Raw genomic sequence first — 19,577 nt, forward strand, 5'->3', positions numbered from 1 at the left:
GGCGTGCTGTGCGGTGCAGCCCAGTGGCAGGCGGACGTGTGGCAGCGCTGTGGCAGGCTGGTTCTACTCAGACAAAGCGCTCATCGGAGCAGGGGCTGGGGGAGGGGCGATGTCGAGGAGGTGCACGAACCTGCAGGGAGCAAACAGAGAGAGAGACGCAGATCAGAACCACTGCAGTGCTGCACCATCAGAACTACTGTCCCAGGGAAATATATCTTATTGGCTGGTATGTTAGGAGACCCAGTTCAATGATGCCTATTTAAAAGAAAAAAAATACAAACAAGACTATCTTTAAACTTTAAATAAGTTCAATAAGTACAAATGAAGAAAAATAAACCATGCTAATATATAGTGTGCAGTGACACAGGAAGACTAACAGGAGGGACTGTTTACAGCAGGTATATATGCTGTGTTCAGTATTACTCTCTGTTTAGTTATGCAGTGCTCATAGTCTTCGGTCAGCTCTGTGAATTTCAGCCATCACTGACCACAGCTGCCTGAGCGTTCTGGAACTGCTCAGCTGTATGCTACACTGCCCACTCTCCAACTGCACACGACACCAGAAAAGCTTCCCCTGTTATGATTTTATTCCATGCTGCCCAACATGAGAACAGCCAGCAATGGACACACCCCCTGGATGGGAAGAAAAGCACACATACCGGCCTGGCAAGCCGGGGAGAGTGATCGGGGGAGCTGTGGGCACTGCTGCCGCTGTCTGGAGAGGAAGAAGAGATGCAGTCGTTAAAAACCTTCAGAGCATTGGCAAGACGCACACACTGACACACATAGGCACTTTCCCATCCCTCCCTCCCTGACCACACTCCTACCTGCTCTGCTGTCAGGCTGCCTGAGCAACCCCAGCGGAATCCCCTGCAGCCTGTCCTCCAGTCTCCCAGGTAGGGAACTCTCCGGGACTGGCAGTGATGGGGCTCCAAGGATGGGGACTGGGGGGGAGAAGGGAGGAGGGCCAGGGGACAGCAGCTCCTGAAACCAAAACAGATACTTTTTTTTATTATTATTTTTTTTGAGTCCTGATTTTTTTTTCATGAAAAACTGCAATAAAAAATGGTTGCTGTGTGTGCTCACCTTCCCATCCTCCTCCTCCTCCTCCTCCTCCTCCTCCTCCTCTCCCAGCAGCTCCACCACGAGGGAGGGGAAGACCCCGACTCTCCCATTTAGCTCCCCCTCCCAGAAGCCGTCGTCCACCCGGACATCTCGACAGCGCAGCAGCCGGATCACAGCCCCCTCGGGGAAGGACAGCTCCTCCACACTCTGCCCACAGTACGGGTAGAGCGCCCGGGCCAGGCCTGCGGGGGAGCAGAGCGAGAGGAGCAGCCATCACCAACACTGACACAATACAATACCAGTACAATACAGCTTGCTTTTATAAAGTGCTCTTCATACAGAGTATTCCAGGATGCTTTACAATAAAATAAAACATAAAAAGCCGCAGGCCAATCAATGCAGCTCAAGAACAAGCCCTCATCAACACACACTTTTTCAAATTCGATTTCCATGGCTTGGGACAGGTGGCATCTCCTCACCCTTCCTGATTTTAGACAGCAGAGAGCAGTCGCTTGACTCTATAAGGAACTGATGAATCATCAGGCCAGCCTCATCTCTTCAGTTCTATCATTCAAATTTAAAGGCATCACCAGCATCATGGTCGCTGCAGAATTTTAACAGGACTGGCTTCTATTTAGACAGATGTGGTGTCCCGAAGAAAACGGCTGCCACAGTCCTTCGAAGCTCAGGATGCAGCGACAGCAAGTGACGTGCTTGCAGTAGAAACAGATTCTCACCTCCTGTGCGTGCCTGCGTGCCTCTCCCCCGGGACCCCAGCATGCACCCTGACAGGGGGCTCCCCGGGACTCTCTGTGACACAGCGTCCCCTGCTGACAGGCACGGGAACTGCAGGTACCTCTTGGGCACGTACCCCACCTGCCCTGAAGCATTTCGAGCCTGAGGGAGGAATACAGACACGCATACAGAGTCAGACACAGATACAAAGATGCATAGAGACACAGACAAGTAGTGAAGTGTCAAACCTTGACCCAGTCCTCCATGTCTCCATCTTCTATCACTTCCAGCTCCTCGTCCTCCGTGATGGACAGCTCGTCCGCCTGGCAGGCCTGTGGAGGAGGGAGAGAGGAAGGTGTGGATCTAGAGGAATATCACTGCAGAGGAACAGTGCACACAGAGCCGCTGTCTCACCTGGTAGCTGTAGAGGACCCGGCAGGGCAGGGGGTAGCTGCGGGGGCAGGGGCTCGGCGCAGACTCTGTAAAAGTCTCACCGTCGTCGAAATCATCGAAATCAAACTCATCCCACTGAGAGCACAAACACACACACATTTCAATGATTTAATAACACTGAAACAAGCCGACGTTTATTTTACAAATGTTTTTACATCAAAACGTTCATGATCCAATGTAATAATGCTCCCCCTGTTTTATACTGGTGCTCTGGGAAGGCAACGGGACTCACCAGGGGGGAGACGTCTCCATTGGAGATTCGTGCCTCGCTCAGTTGCCGCTCGCTCTCCAGCTCCTTGCTGGCCTGGCTCATGGCACTCATCACCCAGGCGTCCGTCTCCACGCCGGACAATCGCAGGAGAGCCAGACGAGAGTGCGCCTTCACCCGGCTCACCTGGGGACAGGAGATGACAAGGGCACCCGACTGACAGCCTCGACCCGCTCTGAGCAACACCTCATCTCACCTTCACCTCACCTTCACAACACCTCACCTTCACCACACCTCGTCTCACCCTACCTTCACATCTCACCTCACCTTACCTTCACAACACCCTCACCTCACCTTCACAACATGCAATGTTAAGTGTTTGGGTAGAGCTCGTTCACACGTGGGTATAAAGCCACAGGAGGTTAGTGTGTCTCTCACTCAGGTGTGCTCGTGGGAGGTTTGTGTGTCTCTCTCAGGTGTCTCTGGTCTGTCTGGGAGGTTAGCCTGTCTCTGACTCAGCCTGACATACCTCAGCCTTGCGGATGCTCTCCTTCACCTCCTCCATCTTCAGCTCCACGTCTGCTACCTCGTCCTCGGAGACCAGCTTCCTGCGCTTGTCCAGCGTCTGCAGAACCTGACACACGGACATACGGACACTGAGAAGGGTGCCTCCAAAAACCATCTGCCCACCTTAACTTAGTTTCTGTTTGAGTTTATAAGGATCTTTAGGATGGGTCGGGGGTCCATGATACCACTGAAGACAGACAGACAGACGGACAGAGAGCAGGTATCTGACTCAGGGGGACCCTGGCTTGGATGCTAAAGATCTTGATTCAGGACGCTTTACTTAGAAAGCACAACTTAATTAAAGCTCTCTATTAAGATGCGATGGCGAGGTGTTTGTTTCTCTGGACTCACCCTTTCCCCGTGGGTTTTGATTTTATAGTCCTTGGCTGCTTTGGTTGCCCATTTCCGTGCCTCCTTCTCCAGACAGCTCTCCCCCCGCTGGGCACTGTCCTGATGAACCAGACCGCACACCTGCAACGGAAGCACAAAATGCTAAAAGACTTCTATTAGTTAAACATGAAATCACCAATTACTAAAAACAGAGTTCTACACATAGGGCCCAACCAGTACAATTTTAACCTCTGACCAGCAGATGGTGCTGTGCATCACGTGCACTCTCACCACAAGGGGTGCACTGTTAAAAAAAAAAAAGCCTAGACATTTATAAGATGCGTGCAAAAGTGCACTGAAACAGAAGACAGCCCTTCCGCGTCAGTTTTACTGAACGAACATGTGGAGTGTGGAGGACGCCGGGGTCCACTGGGCTGGTACCTTGTCGCTGGGTGCCCCTTGGAACAGGAAGACGGGTGCCTTGGTGAAGACAGGGTTCTCCTGAAGAAACAGCTGGAGGTCGTGCTCTCGGGACACCTGCACACAGACATAGGAATCCTCCACCAATCAGACACACTGACACAGAGCAATTATTTATCTCAGGCAGAGAGTTAACACAACCCGTTTCAAATAGGTCAATAAGCAAGAAAACTTTATTTATACCATACACCATATCACACCATACAAAAAAAAAATCTATGAAGAAAATGGACTGGGTGAAGCTGCTGTGCAGTGGGGTCCTCTTTTCCTCTATGCTGGGTACCTGGCAGGAGTCCTGCAGGACCCTAAGGAAGGTGCTCTGCGTCGCCCGACAGCTGTCGATCTCAGTCTGGCTCAGCAGGGTGAAGTGCTCCTTCAGCCGCTCGTACAGGTCCGCATCCATGTCCTGAAACACAGGGAGCGGAGCAACAGAGCACGCTGTGAGGAGTCCTGGGAGGAGAGGCTTGTGCTGAGGGCTGAACCCCAGCCAGTGTTACTGAAACCAGAGATCTCTCCCTTTCAAGAAAGAGCGGCATACTAAGTATACCTGCACTCCGCTAACACTGCGAGAGACTCCTCCGACATTGAGGAGAGAGAAATCTTGCTTGCTGGGTTTGTTAAAATAAGACTCTCAACTGTAGCTACTTTGCTACATGCAACACCACCTTTCAAATGCTGCATTTCTACGCAGAAAAAAAAAATTGTTTTTGGTTTCTTATAAAATCTTTTGGATCTCTGGTTAGATCAGTGTCTCATCAGCAGATCATACACGATCCTGGATCAACACAATTTCCTGGAAACTACGACCCCTGTTCAAACACAGTGAGAGTTTTAGCAGAGTAGGGAGAGATTCCAGTGACTGACACAGCCCCATTGAGGTAAACAGTTCATCAATGGAGAGAGAGGGGGGAGGAGAGGGAGAGAGTGAGGGAGAGACAGAGGAGAGGGACAGAGGAGAGGGAGAGAGAGAAGGAGGGAGGGAGAGACAGGAGGAGAGAGCAACAGAGTGAGAGCGAGAGGGGAGGAGACACATACAAGTGCAAACAAGCAGCCAGAAGGTCTGCCAAACCACAGGATGTTACGCACATCGCTAGAGGTATTAAAGGACCGGTTTATCGCCTTTAAAAAACAGCCCTGCTTCTGCTGCTGTATGTACAGCACCATCAAAATACTTTACAGATAACATTTCACAGGAAACATCTAGGGCAAGGAGCTCATATTTCAACACTGGTCACAAGGTGGCACAGTATCCGGGTTCCTCAGTCACAGTGGCAGGGCGAGTCATGCGCTGTGGTTCTCCCACAAGTGGTTTCCCCTCTCTTACAGAAACATGACAGCCAGCCTCTTCTACACAGGAAGCTGCTGAGCCACAGGACTCGAGTGCTCATCAGGGAGCTCTCCCACACTGACCACTGGCAGCAAAGCCATTTTCGACCCAAACCTTAACTTGAGTTATAACAAGGCCGCCCAAAGTGTTGTGGGAGAGAGAGGAGACAGTTATACTGGCCCAGGCCCTGTTCCCATGCAGACCTGGTGAAGTGAAGAGGGAGGCTTGTTAAGAGTCATGCTTGTTTCATAAGAGTCACGCAAAGGTACAAACAAACAAAACACTGCATTGGTTTGTTCAATGCACCGAGACTCAGACTCCCTCTCCCTTTATTTAAAGCAGATCTTATCTCAAGAATAACCTGTTTATTTATACCAAGTTATTAATAAAATGGGAACTGTATTTCTCTGTAATTTTGAAATAAAAAAAAAAACAAACATTCAAAGTACATGTTAAAAGTCCTTAAGGTTTTGTGATTAGGGCCCAAGTCCGACTGTTTTGGTGAAGTCAACAAAGTTCATATGTATTAAACTGTTCCAGTCCAACAGCAGTTTATAAAAGACTCATGACTTTTTAAAACAAATCAAAACAGAAAAAAACTAACTGTTTTTCCAGCTAGTCAGTGAAAACAAGACGACAGACTTCCTCTCTCCCACCACTGAGGAAGAAAGTAGCACTGCAGCTGAGAGCAGAGACAAAGAGCCTGATGATGCGTTGCCTCTTGACGAGAGCGGGGGTGAGTGCGTTGCCTCTTGACGAGAGCGGGGGTGAGTGCGTTGCCTCTTGACGAGAGCGGGGGTGAGTGCGTTGCCTCTTGACGAGAGCGGGGGTGAGTGCGTTGCCTCTTGACGAGAGCGGGGGTGAGTGCGTTGCCTCTTGACGAGAGCGGGGGTGAGTGCGTTGCCTCTTGACGAGAGCGGGGGTGAGTGCGTTACCTTGATGACAGCCGGCAGGTCCTTGCTGTGATAGTGCTCGTGGTGTGAGTTCACAGCGGCCAGGGTCAGCAGGTATTCGTTACGAGCCTCAGTGAGCTGCAGGTTACACTCAGACAGCCGATTGCTCAGCTGCACGGTGAGAGAGAGAGAGAGAGATTTATTTCAAGCTTTTTCGCTGGACCAGTGTTTATACTGGGCACTCTGCACTTACACAACCCAGACTCCCGGGGAAGCATACCTTTGTGTTCAACTTCTGCAGGTTTGTTCTGAAATGGAAAATCCCATAGTCATTCTTTTTGGCTCTGAAAGAAGAAATGAAACCTATGAAAATGTAAATAAGATTGCTGGTTCAATCATTGTGATATTATATATATATATTAGTGTTTCTTTGAATATATATATTAGTGTTTCCTTGATGGCGTTGCCCTGTTTTTCACTCACTTGACCCGGGTGAGCTCAGTGATGCGCTCCAGGTGGTAATAGCGCTTCTTCACCTTGCTGAGCTCTCGCACCGCCTCCACCAGCTCACCCTGCACGCACAGCAGCTGCTCCAAGCTCTGAGGGACACAGAGAGAGGGGTGTGATGCACTGGACAGGGGGATTCAAGGAAGATGTGTCTGAAAGCCTCCGCTCCCTCCCAGAGCCCCCACCTTCTTGGCACGCTGCTCCTTGGCCGCTCGCAGGGTCCTGACGGTCTCGCTGGTCAGGGCGCGATAGTTCTCGGACGCAGCAACTCTGGACAGGCTGGTGTGGACAGTGGCTTCAATCAGGGACCTCCACACTGTGAACACACTTCTGGGGGGGGCACCGGTTACCAGACTATTCACATTAAAAAACAAACAAATCAACTGATTCAATAAGGTATGAACTATTGTAGACCGTCAAAGTTTTCAAACATTTCCTTTTTTTATTTTATAAATAACAACACCTTGCAGCTCTACAGCTGGTCATTGACATGAAAAAAAAAGAAACTTCAGATCCGCTCTTGATTATGAACGCTGGAATCTGTCCCACCCACTCAAGCCTATCGAACGACTCAGCCAAGTTACTGTATTGATGAAACATTGAAATGAGCCTGAGGTGCACAGAAGTCATGGCAGACATCCTGAAGGCTGTGGATCAGAGGGTACGGTACCTGCTGTCACTGGGCTCCCCTTTCCCTCGGAGCCCGTCCCTCTTCATGTACTGGGAGGCCAGTCTGTGCAGAGCCTGTGAGGAGACACCATCATTTCACAGTGTGAAAGCACTATTTTCAACACAGGCACTCCCATTAATTTACTCCGAGGTGAAACCAGAACGATCAGGGCACATTTTCAAAGGGCGTGATCCTGTCTTATCACACGGATAGAAATGAGGCTCCCATTGCATTGATTCGTTCCCGGTTTCAGATGTCACACCTGAACTTGTTTCCTACACCCAGTGGCTAAACAAGCTTGTATCAATGCCAGAAATGCTGTGCATCAGGAGTCTTATTTCCATTCCTGCATATCACCTATGCAATAGGACTCAATATATGTGCTCTTATAGTATAGACTGGAGTAAGTGCTGAAAACATGCCTAGTACAAGAGACTAGCATGCCAACAGTGTTAATAACACACAATTAAAAACTTGTCCGCTTTGTATGAAAGAGAAACACAAGTAAATCTGGCTCCAACCGGCCTACCACACTTCTAGCTGGCCTCGTGCCTCTGTTTAGTTGGAGCTGCTGCACTAGTAGGACTGATCTCTCCCAATTAGGACAGGATTCAGAGCAGCTGAGATCCAGCACTGCTCAGAGCCACTATTCAAATCTACCAGTCAAATCTACACAGGATCTACACATCTAAACATGGACACAGACCTTGTGAGAAGGACCAGGGGTCACAAATGGAGATTAGACAAAGGGGCATTCAGAACAGAAAATAGTAGGCACTTTTTTTTACAGAGAGAATCGTGAGGGTCTGGAATCAACTCCCCAGTAATGGTGTTGAAGCTGACACCCTGGGATCCTTCAAGATGCTGTTTGATGAGATTCTGGGATCAATAAGCTACTAACAACCAATAGCCGAATGGCCTCCTCTCGTTTGTAAACTTTCTTATGTTCTTATGTTCTTAACTGACCCCCGCTGGATGTACAGTCTCTGCTCACACTGAGCTCCTGGTTTGCTGATAGTGAGGAGAGCACACAGCAGCAACCGAAAACAAACAGCTAAACAAAGTGGCTTCAGTTTCCAAGCTGTCCTGTGAGATCCATCCTGAGTACTCACTCACACATTTAGCCTGTCGGCTACATTCCACAGTGACATCAGTCCAGGTGAGCAAACACTCCATGTGTGTGTGTGCGTGCGCATGAGTAGGACGGGTCTGTGTGTGTGTGTGTGTGTGTGTGTACACGAGCACGATGGGTCTGTGCATATGTGTGTGCAAACTAAAGTGAAACAGAACACCAGCCCTCATTTAATCAAGCCAGATTTGTCCAGGGTAAACCATGTTCTCCATTTCTTGGAATGCATGGGATGTTTACAAAGTCAGTTCAAGTCAGACTCTTGAATATAGTTTTGTACAACCCACCTTTTCCCAAAGCTGTGTTGAAACCCCAGTAGCAGCCTAAACCACAACTATGACTTCCATCATCAGATATGCAAGTGAAAGCAGCTGCCAGGCCAAGCCTGAGTTCAGCGTGCACACATGCACACACACACACACACACACACAGCTTTAAGAAATGGGGAAACCAGTCACCCCTTTCCATACAGGGATAGAGCTGTCTGGTTAGTTGATAAAATCTGACAGACCCCCGCCCCGCCCCCTCCAATACATTCATCAGATGCAAACTCCACATCAGGGCAAAATTACCAAGCACCCTTTGTGTTACAAGCATGATGTGGCTTTCTCGTGTGTGCTTTATAGATTTAAACTCGTTAAAGATGAAGCTTTGCTCCCGAGTGGCGCATCTGGTAAAGGCACTCCGAGTGGAGTGCAGGATGCTCCCTATAGCCTGGAGGTCGCCGGTTCGAGTCCAGGCTATTCTATTGCCGACTGTAGATGGGAGCCCTCCAAGGGGCGGCACACAATTGGCTGAGCGCCGCCTGGGCTGAAATAAGTATTCAAATTAAAATCCACTATAGACAGCCAGTTGCAAACTGCCAGTGCTGCATCAGCAGTAGAGAGAGCTGTAAATGCTTACCTGGCCATAGTCTTTCTCAATGGCGGCTCTCTGTTTACTGAAGGACCTGAAAAACAGGTAATGAAACAGCGTCAGACCCACCTTTAAAATGAGAACTGCATGAAGTACTATTATATCACAACCTCTTACCTTCAGCTGTGTGCACCATGCGCATCTGCACCCCATCACCTCTGCACCCCAGCATCCCTGCACCCCAGCATCCCTGCACCCCATCACCTCTGCACCCCAGCATCCCTGCACCCATCATCCCTGCACCCCATCACCTCTGCACCTCATCACCCCAGCATCCCTGCACCTCATCACCCCATCACCCCATCACCTCTGCACCCCATCACCCTTGCACCTCTGCACACAATCACCTCTGCACCTCATCACCCCAGCATCCCTGCACCCCATCACCCTTGCACCTCATCACCTCTGCACCTCATCACCCCAGCATCCCTGCACCTCATCACCTCTGCACCCCATCACCCTTGCACCTCATCACCGCTGCACCTCATCACCTCTGCACCTCATCACCCCTGCACCCCATCACGTTCATGATAAAGATACCATGGATACCCAGGCACAGCAACTACTGCAGGAATCACAGATTATACAGGGAACTGGGTGGGGGAGCATCATTCACAGCAAACAAACAGCCACTGTAATCGAAAATAAGAAGAGGTTCCTTGTGCTTCCGACGCTCATGCTTTTTGGGTGTGGTGTCACTCGATTAATCAAAACACAAACAAACAAAAATGTGTAGCAGCACTACCTGACTACTCAAATATTTCAACAAACTCAGAGCTGAGCACTGACCTCAGAGGAATACACCATTCATCCTTAGAATTGAATATTTACAATCTAGTCAAACTGCCTCCTCCTCATTCACATGCTAGCAGAACTCTGACTCATGGACTACAGGTGCACAGTGTTTCTCTGACTCATGGACTACAGGTGCACAGTGTTTCTCTGACTCATGGACTACAGGTGCACAGTGTTTCTCTGACTCATGGACTACAGGTGCACAGTGTTTCTCTGACTCATGGACTACAGGTGCACAGTGTTTCTCTGACTCATGGACTACAGGTGCACAGTGTTTCTCTGCCCACTATTCACTGGGATCTATGTGAGACCATCACACTAATTGCACCGGTGACCAGAGCCATTGTCAAACTCCAGTCTAGTGAATTAGCGCACTGCACAGCCCACCCCTCTAAAGGCAGCACTGCAAGCCTGCTCCTCTCACCGGATCTCCTCCAGGAGCTCACTCTCCTGCTGCTGCTTGCTCTGAAGTTTGGCCGCTTGTTCAGCAAAGGTCACCTTCACCTCCTGGGTCACCTTCACCTGAATAAAGGAAATAACGGAAGACACATCCATTCAATTCAGGTTAGCTCTTACAGTGTTACAAGGATGCAATAAAAACAAACAAATAAAAAAAAACACTGCCTTGACACTTTATTAGGATCCTTCAACCCACTTGGATCTGGCATCACCCTGGTGTGTGACACGGCTGGGATCAGGGCGAAGGATGATCGCCCTGGTGTGCGACAGGGCTGGGATCAGGGCGAAGGATGATCGCCCTGGTGTGCGACAGGGCTGGGATCAGGGCGAAGGATGATCGCCCTGGTGTGCGACAGGGCTGGGATCAGGGCGAAGGATGATCGCCCTGGTGTGCGACAGGGCTGGGATCAGGGCGAAGGATGATCGCCCTGGTGTGCGACAGGGCTGGGATCAGGGCGAAGGATGATCGCCCTGGTGTGCGACAGGGCTGGGATCAGGGCGAAGGATGATCGCCCTGGTGTGCGACAGGGCTGGGATCAGGGCGAAGGATGATCGCCCTGGTGTGCGACAGGGCTGGGATCAGGGCGAAGGATGATCGCCCTGGTGTGCGACAGGGCTGGGATCAGGGCGAAGGATGATCGCCCTGGTGTGTGACAGGGCTGGGATCAGGGCGAAGGATGATCGCCCTGGTGTGTGACAGGGCTGGGATCAGGGCGAAGGATGATCGCCCTGGTGTGTGACAGGGCTGGGATCAGGGCGAAGGATGATCGCCCTGGTGTGTGACACGGCTGGGATCAGGGCGAAGGATGGCAGGGTCCGATATTCGGTACAGGTCCTATTAAAGTGACCAGGCAGAATACAGTATAATAGAATATAATGCATATATTACTTACACACACACACACACACACACAGGCTCGCTCACTCCACCCTCGCTAGAACACCCTTCATTATAACGAACCTGGCCCCTGGACCTCAAATAGAAAGAATTTAAAAAAAAAAAGATAACATAAAACACACACACTGTCAACATCCCGGTCTGTAAGCACAGGAAACAAACTCCTGAGCCACCTTGTTTAAATGTAAATACATCACACTGGCTCTGCGCCCCAGTTCATCTCTGTGCACAACACAGAGCGATGAATGTTTTGGGTCCTGTCAGCTTTAATTTCCAATTCCCCAATCTACTCATACATTTCATTATTTCTTTATTCACAGCTGTACTTTGTTTCTTTGTATTTTTTTAAGGATTATCGACTCACGTGTATAGTATATATAAGAATAGTTCATTCGAGAGCATAGCAGAAGTGTGCCATTCTTCCGCGAGTCTCGTTGCTTTGCTTTATATATTGGTATTGCTCTGGGGCGGAGTCTCACAGCAGGCCGCTCGTAGGGAGGCTCTGTGAGGTTTTCCTGGTAGGAAATGAGAAATGAAGAAGCGTCTGCACCGCATCATAACTATAGCAGTGTCATCATCGTCAACTGTGTAAAAAGAACACAATGAATTCAGTGCGTCTGCTAAAAAAATTTTTTAAAAAACCCATAACCTAAAACAGCAGCACTAATTTAGTAAGTTACATTTCGACAAAGTGTCCCGTTCGCAGAGACCAGGACGCTGTGACAGTATCCTGCAGCAACATCTCTGAGAGTCTGCGCCGATTTATTCATTCAACCCCCGGTACCTTTCTCGGTGGAGGCTGCATTCTCCGTTTGTGTTCCGCTCTCCCCGGCGCCGTGTTCAGTCCAGTTTCTGCCTCTGCGTCTCTCTCGTTTCTCGCTATCGAGGCAACACCTCCCCTGTCTCCGAACCTCTTTCTCGCTCTCTCTCCGCCGCTCTGTTAAAATAAACGGGCTGTAGCGGAGGCGGCGCCGCGGACTCACCTGCCGGGCTCACCTGCAGAGCAGCAGCGCCGACTAGTGGCCAGGACTCGAACGACTGCTGAGCAGTGAGAACACCGGCTGGGCGTTTCAAAGACAGCTCCAAAGAACAAGATTACCCGTTAAAGATACAAAACTCAGAGCAGGTAACAGGTGTGTAATTCACGACAGATTCGTTAAGATAGGGAGTTTACATTTTATTTTATTTATTTATTTATTTATTATTTTTTTAATTCCATAAATATGTTTTATTTTAGTTTAGTTTAGTGATCATAAGTTTAGAGAACGGAAAATTGATAATTACTGCATATTAATAATTAATTTTGTGCAGTAGCGAAATCAACTAACAACTGCTAATCAATGCATAAGCAATTAGGGTGAATGTGCTGTACGTGGTGAGTGAGGTTATTAATATTCAATTAGGGTGAATGTGCTGTACGTGGTGAGTGAGGTTATTAATATTCAATTAGGGTGAATGTGCTGTACGTGGTGAGTGAGGTTATTAATATTCAATTAGGGTGAATGTGCTGTACGTGGTGAGTGAGGTTATTAATATTCAAGTACAGTATAGTTCTGAAATAATATAGAAAAAAAAAAAAACTTGTCCCAGCAAGCATGCAAGCTCTAGTGGCGGCTTAGATCAGAAACACAGCACGAACTCCTCGGTATGAAGCACATCTGAGAAACTATGCCAGAAGGGTTTTCTTTCTTTCTGTGGTTGTCTTATCAAAGGTTTATTACAGCAATAACTGAGACCAGGTCGGCGGCACTATATCCAAGTCATAGTGTTGCTGTTTGTAGGCATGCCTGTTCTTGATCTGCGATCAGGTTGTAATCTGTTGGGCGCTGCAGGGTACCATCAGCTGCGGTACTCATTTTCTGAGTGACAATTTAAATGTGCTTATTGAGATGTGACACGCCCTTTCCTTATATAAAAAGATAATAAACGCACAGCAAAGTGCAATCAAGCACATGGAAAGCATGGTAAAGCATAGCGAAGCACTGAAAAGCACACAGAGGTACGGTAAAGCATATTAAAAAAAAAAAAAAAAAAAAAACTAACCTTATAAAAGCCTCTCCACAGTAAAAGTGCTTACTACAGGTGCTGCATTATAATACCTGCAGCGTCGTTATGCAGCCCTATTCTGGAGACAGTAGTGTGGGTATTCTGCAGCAGTACAGCACAACCCCTGCCTGCAGAACACTGCAGAATTTGCACTGCTGCACCTTTCATGAAAAGAGCGCTTCTTGGATGCAGCGAGTGCAATGCTGCTTACTTGCCAGCAAGCATGATGCAAATAGTCAGTGCAAAACTGTACAGAAAAGACACAGTGTGCAGATTTGAGTGTGACCTGCTGTTCACATGCATCCTGAGCTCAGGTGCTGGGGTGCTGCATGCTCGCTTCTTCACTACGCAGTTTGTTGCCCTTCAAGTCTGCTCCTCTGGCTCTGTCGTGTTTCCTCTCTGGTGTCTCTGAGGCTCAAACTTACACCCAGCGGACCTGCTTGTTGTGTATTGCAGTCCAGTCCATGAGTGCTGTGAGAAGCTGTGACTGTCATTGGGTTTGCAAGCCTCTCTCTGTACCTGCAGCTTCGTCATCAGCCAATGCAGAGAGTCAGCCAGAGCATCAGATTAGAGCACTTGCAAGGCAGAGCCATCTGCTTTTCAGCACTGCCTTCACCTCGCGGCCATCCTCGGGCAGCTTTCGATAAGCACTTGATGAAAAACTGGACAACTCCACCTGCCCTTCACAGGCCTGCAGTCCGGATGGGAGGGTAACGTGGATGCCAGTGGGGTGTAAGCAGGAGTTTTAACTCGGACACAGCACTGGGAGGAATGGCACTCGTTTAAATCTGTCCTCTGTTACTCTGAGCTGCATCCTCCAGAACTCCCTCCGGACACAAACCCGGAGACAAATGAAAAAGCACCGTGGGTATGGAGAGAAGAGAGACACGCAGCACAGGAGGTATTGAGGGTAAGTAATGAGTCTGAAACATTTCCTTTAAAAAGAGAATGTAGTTTCAATGACGTTATTGACTCAGAGCAGACAGCAGAGATGACCCCTGAGAAAAACAAACCCCAGGGCTGTATAGAATCCCTGAACCCTCAGCTATTTTTATCTCAGTCGCTAATTCTTTTCTACTTTGAGACTTTTTTTCTTAAAGCCGCTGTTAGTAAGAAGGCATCATAATTAAAAAACGAAAACTGTTGTTGATGTTTTTTGACTTCCACTGCTATTTTGTTAAACACATAATAATAAATACATGTATTTAGTTTGGGGGAAGTGCTTGGTTATGAAGTCATTTCCTGCTGCGATAAGAAACAATGACGTCACCATGACATGTGTGGCTGTGTCCCCCTTGCTGGTTCCTTGTGGCTCCTGTGTGGGTATCAGAGCGAGTCGTGAGAGTGTGCAGGGTTCCAGTCTTGTGTGGCTGTGTCCCCCTCGCTGGGTCCTTGTGGCTCCAGTGTGGGTATCAGAGCGAGTCGTGAGAGTGTGCAGGGTTCCAGTCTTGTGTGGCTGTGTCCCTCGCTGGGTCCTTGTGGCTCCTGTGTGGGTATCAGAGCGAGTCGTGACAGTGTGCAGGGTTCCAGTCTTGTGTGGCTGTGTCCCTCGCTGGGTCCTTGTGGCTCCAGTGTGGGTATCAGAGCGAGTCGTGAGAGTGTGCAGGGTTCCAGTCTTGTGTGGCTGTGTCCCCCTCGCTGGGTCCTTGTGGCTCCAGTGTGGGTATCAGAGCGAGTCGTGAGAGTGTGCAGGGTTCCAGTCCTGTTTGGCTGTGTCCCCCTCGCTGGGTCCTTGTGGCTCCTGTGTGGGTATCAGAGCGAGTCATGAGAGTGTGCAGGGTTCCAGTCTTGTGTGGCTGTGTCCCTCGTTGGATCCTTGTGGCTCCTGTGTGGGTATCAGAGCAAGTCGTGAGAGTGTCCAGGGTTCCAGTCCTGTGTGGCTGTGTCCCCCTCGTTGGATCCTTGTGGCTCCTGTGTGGGTATCAGAGCGAGTCGTGAGAGTTTGGAGGGTTCCAGTCCTGTGTGGCTGTGTCCCCCTCGCTGGGTCCTTGTGGCTCCTGTGTGGGTGTCAGAGCGAGTCGTGAGAGTTTGGAGGGTTCCAGTCCTGTGTGGCTGTGTCCCCCTCGCTGGGTCCTTGTGGCTCCTGTGTTAAAAGCAATAGTGCGCGGAGGGTTCCAATCCTGCTTGGGATCACTCACTGCAAACAGCGACCCCTGCTGGTCAGACACCACACGAGTCCAAGAAGAGACTTCCAGGCTGGGCCTCGTCTCCAGGGTTTCAGAAGGTTCAAAGAGTCTAGTTTCGGGGGGGGGGGTGGGGGGGCTGCAGTGAACTGGAGCGATATGAATCATTACTATTAAATTATTCTCATCATCTTCGCTGTATTATGCATTGCTCTCTGCTGCTCTGTCTTCTGTCTTGGTTCATTCAATGCAAAACTAAATAAGAGCAGAGGATGGAAGCGCGGCTTGCATAAGAAGTGTGCTCGAAATGATTCATCTCCGCTGGGAGCGGGGCTCAGAGATAACACTGTGCAGCTTGACTCAGTTAATGAAAGGCAGTCACTCTTGGCCTGACCTACTTTGTCACAAACAATGCAATAAAAATAATTTTTTGAGAAAAGCACCTTGCACCTGATAAACATCACATATGAGTGTGATGCTGTTGCTCTCTGCACCAGGCTGGAAGGAACTCTTTATCTGATCGCCGCCCCTGATAGCCTTAAAACAGCCTTATCTGCTCAAGAGATGTTCCACTGCTAATAAAAACTAACACCCTTGTCACTGCGGCTATTAATACAACAGTGCTGAATTGTTCTGAAGTGCAGACTCATTGGAAAGAAGTCCCACTCATTAAGACAAACACACACATTATTATACAGCCCACTGGAACTGCAATGGGTAACATTGTACACTGTGTCTCTAATTACTGTGTATTTGCATAGTACTTACTTAGTAAATGCATGTATACTTATACATAATTACAGTGTTATTATGTAATGTACTAATGTGAACATCTTTTTGCATGATATAACCCTAACCCTAACCCTAACCCTAACCCTAACCCTAACCCTAACCCTAACCCTAACCCTAACCCTAACCCTAACCCTAACCCTAACCCTAACCCTAACCCTAACCCTAACCCTAAACCCTAACCCTAACCCTAACCCTAACCCTAACCCTAACCCTAACCCTAACCCTAACCCTAACCCTAACCCTAACCCTAACCCTAACCCTAACCCTAACCCTAACCCTAACCCTAACCCTAACCCTAACCCTAACCCAAACCCAAACCCAAACCCTAACCCTAACCCTAACCCTAACCCTAACCCTAACCCTAACCCTAACCCTAACCCAAACCCAAACCCAAACCCTAACCCTAACCCTAACCCTAACCCGAACCCGAACCCGAACCCTAACCCTAACCCTAACCCTAACCCTAACCCGAACCCTAACCCTAACCCTAACCCTAACCCTAACCCTAACCCTAACCCTAACCCTAACCCGAACCCTAACCCTAACCCTAACCCTAACCCTAACCCTAACCCTAACCCAACCTAACCCTAACCCTAACCCTAACCCTAACCCTAACCCTAACCCTAACCTAACCTAACCCTAACCCTAACCCTAACCCTAACCCTAACCCTAACCCTAACCCTAACCCTAACCCTAACCCTAACCCTAACCCTAACCCTAACCCTAACCCTAACCCTAACCCTAACCCTAACCCTAACCCTAACCCTAACCCAAACCCTAACCCTAACCCTAACCCGAACCCGAACCCGAACCCTAACCCTAACCCTAACCCTAACCCTAACCCTAACCCTAACCCTAACCCTAACCCTAACCCGAACCCTAACCCTAACCCTAACCCTAACCCTAACCCTAACCCTAGTCCCCCCTAACCCTAAGCCTTTTCTGAAACAATTGCAAAAAGATATGGAAAGGAAGCCCATTGTAACTATGTCTAATAAAGTGGGTTTGTGAGTGTGAGCACCTGCTGTCTTGTGTAAGTGTGTGGATCTCCAGGGAGGGAGGGAACCTCAAAAGCAAGAAGCTTCAACGCCAGGCTGGTATGCAAAATATTTATTCATAAAAGTGAACCATGTTTCTCTTTAGATGCAACTATAGATGGATATATAACTTACAAGTGAATAAATAGAATAAATTATATAAATAACAACAAGTGCAGCTGCTGGGTTTATTGCCGCAAGACATCCACATCCTGATTGTTTAAATAAAGGAAGAACTGCTGGAGCTGATCCATGAAGCCCCTGGCACTGCGCTTCGGGAAGCTGGTGCAAGAGCACTGGTCTCCTTCAACGGGAAAGCTTTCCTAGAAGAAAGACCGAGAGTTTCTCAGTGGATGTGCTGCTGAGTCACTTCACTTCAATGCAAGCCTTCTTGTAGGGCTGGTATCATCCATTACTGAAAGACTTCCTCGTTCTATTCCAATCATCATGATAAAATGACCTTTCACTCCTCACTGTATTTAAAATGCAGAGTAGATTTGGGCCAGCAGAGTTGAAAGGTCACATTGTCACATGGTTTGAATAGAATGGGAAGTTGGTTCAATGCTAGGCAGTTAGGATTCTCCAGTCAGGCTCCCAGCAGCTTCGAAGACACATATGAAGAGAAATGATAATAACTGACTGCTGGTATTGGAGCTCCAGAACCCAGACTAACCCCCAAGATGCAACACCCCAGAACCCAGACCCACCCTCCAGGATGCAACACCCCAGAACCCAGACCCACCCTCCAGGATGCAACACCCCAGAACCCAGACTCACCCTCCAGGATGCAACACCCCAGAACCCAGACTCACCCCCCAGGATGCAACACCCCAGAACCCAGACCCACCCTCCAGGATGCAACACCCCAGAACCCAGACTCACCCTCCAGGATGCAACACCCCAGAACCCAGACCCACCCTCCAGGATGCAACACCCCAGAACCCAGACCCACCCTCCAGGATGCAACACCCCAGAACCCAGACCCACCCCCCAGGATGCAACACCCCAGAACCCAGACCCACCCTCCAGGATGCAACACCCCAGAACCCAGACTCACCCTCCAGGATGCAACACCCCAGAACCCAGACTCACCCTCCAGGATGCAACACCCCAGAACCCAGACCCACCCTCCAGGATGCAACACCCCAGAACCCAGACTCACCCCCCAGGATGCAACACCCAAGAACCCAGACCCACCCTCCAGGATGCACCACCCCAGATCCCAGACCCACCCCCCAGGATGCAACACCCCAGAACCCAGACCCACCCTCCAGGATGCAACACCCCAGAACCCAGACCCACCCTCCAGGATGCAACACCCCAGAACCCAGACTCACCCCCCAGGATGCACCACCCCAGAACCCAGACTCACCCCCCAGGATGCAACACCCCAGAACCCGGACCCACCCTCCAGGATGCAACACCCAAGAACCCAGATCCACCCTCCAGGATGCACCACCCCAGATCTCAGACCCACCCCCCAGGATGCAACACCCCAGAACCTAGACCCACCCTCCAGGATGCAACACCCCAGAACCCAGACCCACCCTCCAGATGCAATGTGTTGTGTTGATTTCAAAACAAGAACAGCTCTCCTCCCCTCGTCTTTACAACTAGGGTCATTTCTATTTGAATCTCTGTTTGCGCTGGTGTGTATATTAAGTAGAGAGTGCAATATATATTTTTTTTGATTAAATGCATATTTGAACTGTGCATGTTGGAAAAAAACGACTAAAACCACTTTGACAGTGCGGAGCAAAAAAAAAGCTTTGTGAGAGGAAAAAGAACAGAAAGGTGACAGTGGGACTAAGAAAACAAAAGATAAGGAGCGCAGCGATACACCCACAGGGCACAGAAACAGAAGCAAGGGGAACTCATGATACAGCGTCAGACAGCAAGGCTGAAAACAAAGCACTCGGGCAGATCACAACACAGCGTGAACGACTGACTCCTCAATTACACAATTACAGTTAGAATTGACCTCAGGACTGCTGGCCGCTGTGTTGCAAAACCCCTGCAGACAGACCCGAGAAATGATCTGCTGTCATTCCCTCGTCTTCCGCTGCTTTTCATCAAACATTTGTTTCCGTTATTTATTTTCTAAATTCTTAGCATATTCTCCCCCGACTATATTGTCTTTGATTCGGA

The 19,577-nt window shown here is 49.3% G+C and overlaps 2 protein-coding genes across 6 annotated transcripts; one reads left to right on the forward strand and one right to left on the reverse strand.

Annotated features, from left to right (window-relative positions):
• Positions 1 to 41: 41 nt before the first annotated feature.
• Positions 42 to 12,533, reverse strand: LOC121296972 (F-BAR and double SH3 domains protein 1-like). 5 transcript variants are annotated; one of them, XM_041222955.1, is made up of 22 exons: positions 12,216 to 12,532; positions 11,796 to 11,946; positions 11,429 to 11,507; positions 10,499 to 10,596; positions 9,268 to 9,313; positions 7,236 to 7,309; positions 6,751 to 6,919; positions 6,542 to 6,657; positions 6,339 to 6,402; positions 6,101 to 6,229; positions 4,122 to 4,244; positions 3,800 to 3,895; positions 3,380 to 3,499; positions 2,991 to 3,095; positions 2,486 to 2,647; positions 2,215 to 2,328; positions 2,049 to 2,132; positions 1,803 to 1,962; positions 1,087 to 1,307; positions 828 to 984; positions 660 to 715; positions 42 to 130 (listed from the first exon to the last, which is right to left on the reverse strand). In XM_041222955.1, exons 2-22 carry the CDS (start codon positions 11,831 to 11,833, stop codon positions 68 to 70), a joined length of 2,274 nt encoding a protein of 757 aa, XP_041078889.1. In that variant the 5' UTR covers positions 11,834 to 11,946; positions 12,216 to 12,532; the 3' UTR covers positions 42 to 67. The 5 variants fall into 5 exon arrangements, with proteins under 5 accessions (XP_041078889.1, XP_041078886.1, XP_041078887.1 ...); XM_041222952.1 differs by having other exon boundaries at positions 828 to 1,307; positions 12,216 to 12,533; XM_041222953.1 differs by having other exon boundaries at positions 828 to 1,307; positions 11,796 to 12,015; positions 12,216 to 12,533.
• Positions 12,534 to 18,144: 5,611 nt separating this feature from the next.
• On the forward strand, positions 18,145 to 19,002 carry LOC121297480 (proline-rich protein 2-like). The gene has a single exon (XM_041223830.1). It carries the CDS (start codon positions 18,145 to 18,147, stop codon positions 19,000 to 19,002), a length of 858 nt encoding a protein of 285 aa, XP_041079764.1.
• Positions 19,003 to 19,577: the final 575 nt, after the last annotated feature.

Source organism: Polyodon spathula, chromosome 22 (genome assembly GCF_017654505.1).
Source record: "Polyodon spathula isolate WHYD16114869_AA chromosome 22, ASM1765450v1, whole genome shotgun sequence".
Lineage (NCBI taxonomy): Eukaryota > Metazoa > Chordata > Actinopteri > Acipenseriformes > Polyodontidae > Polyodon > Polyodon spathula.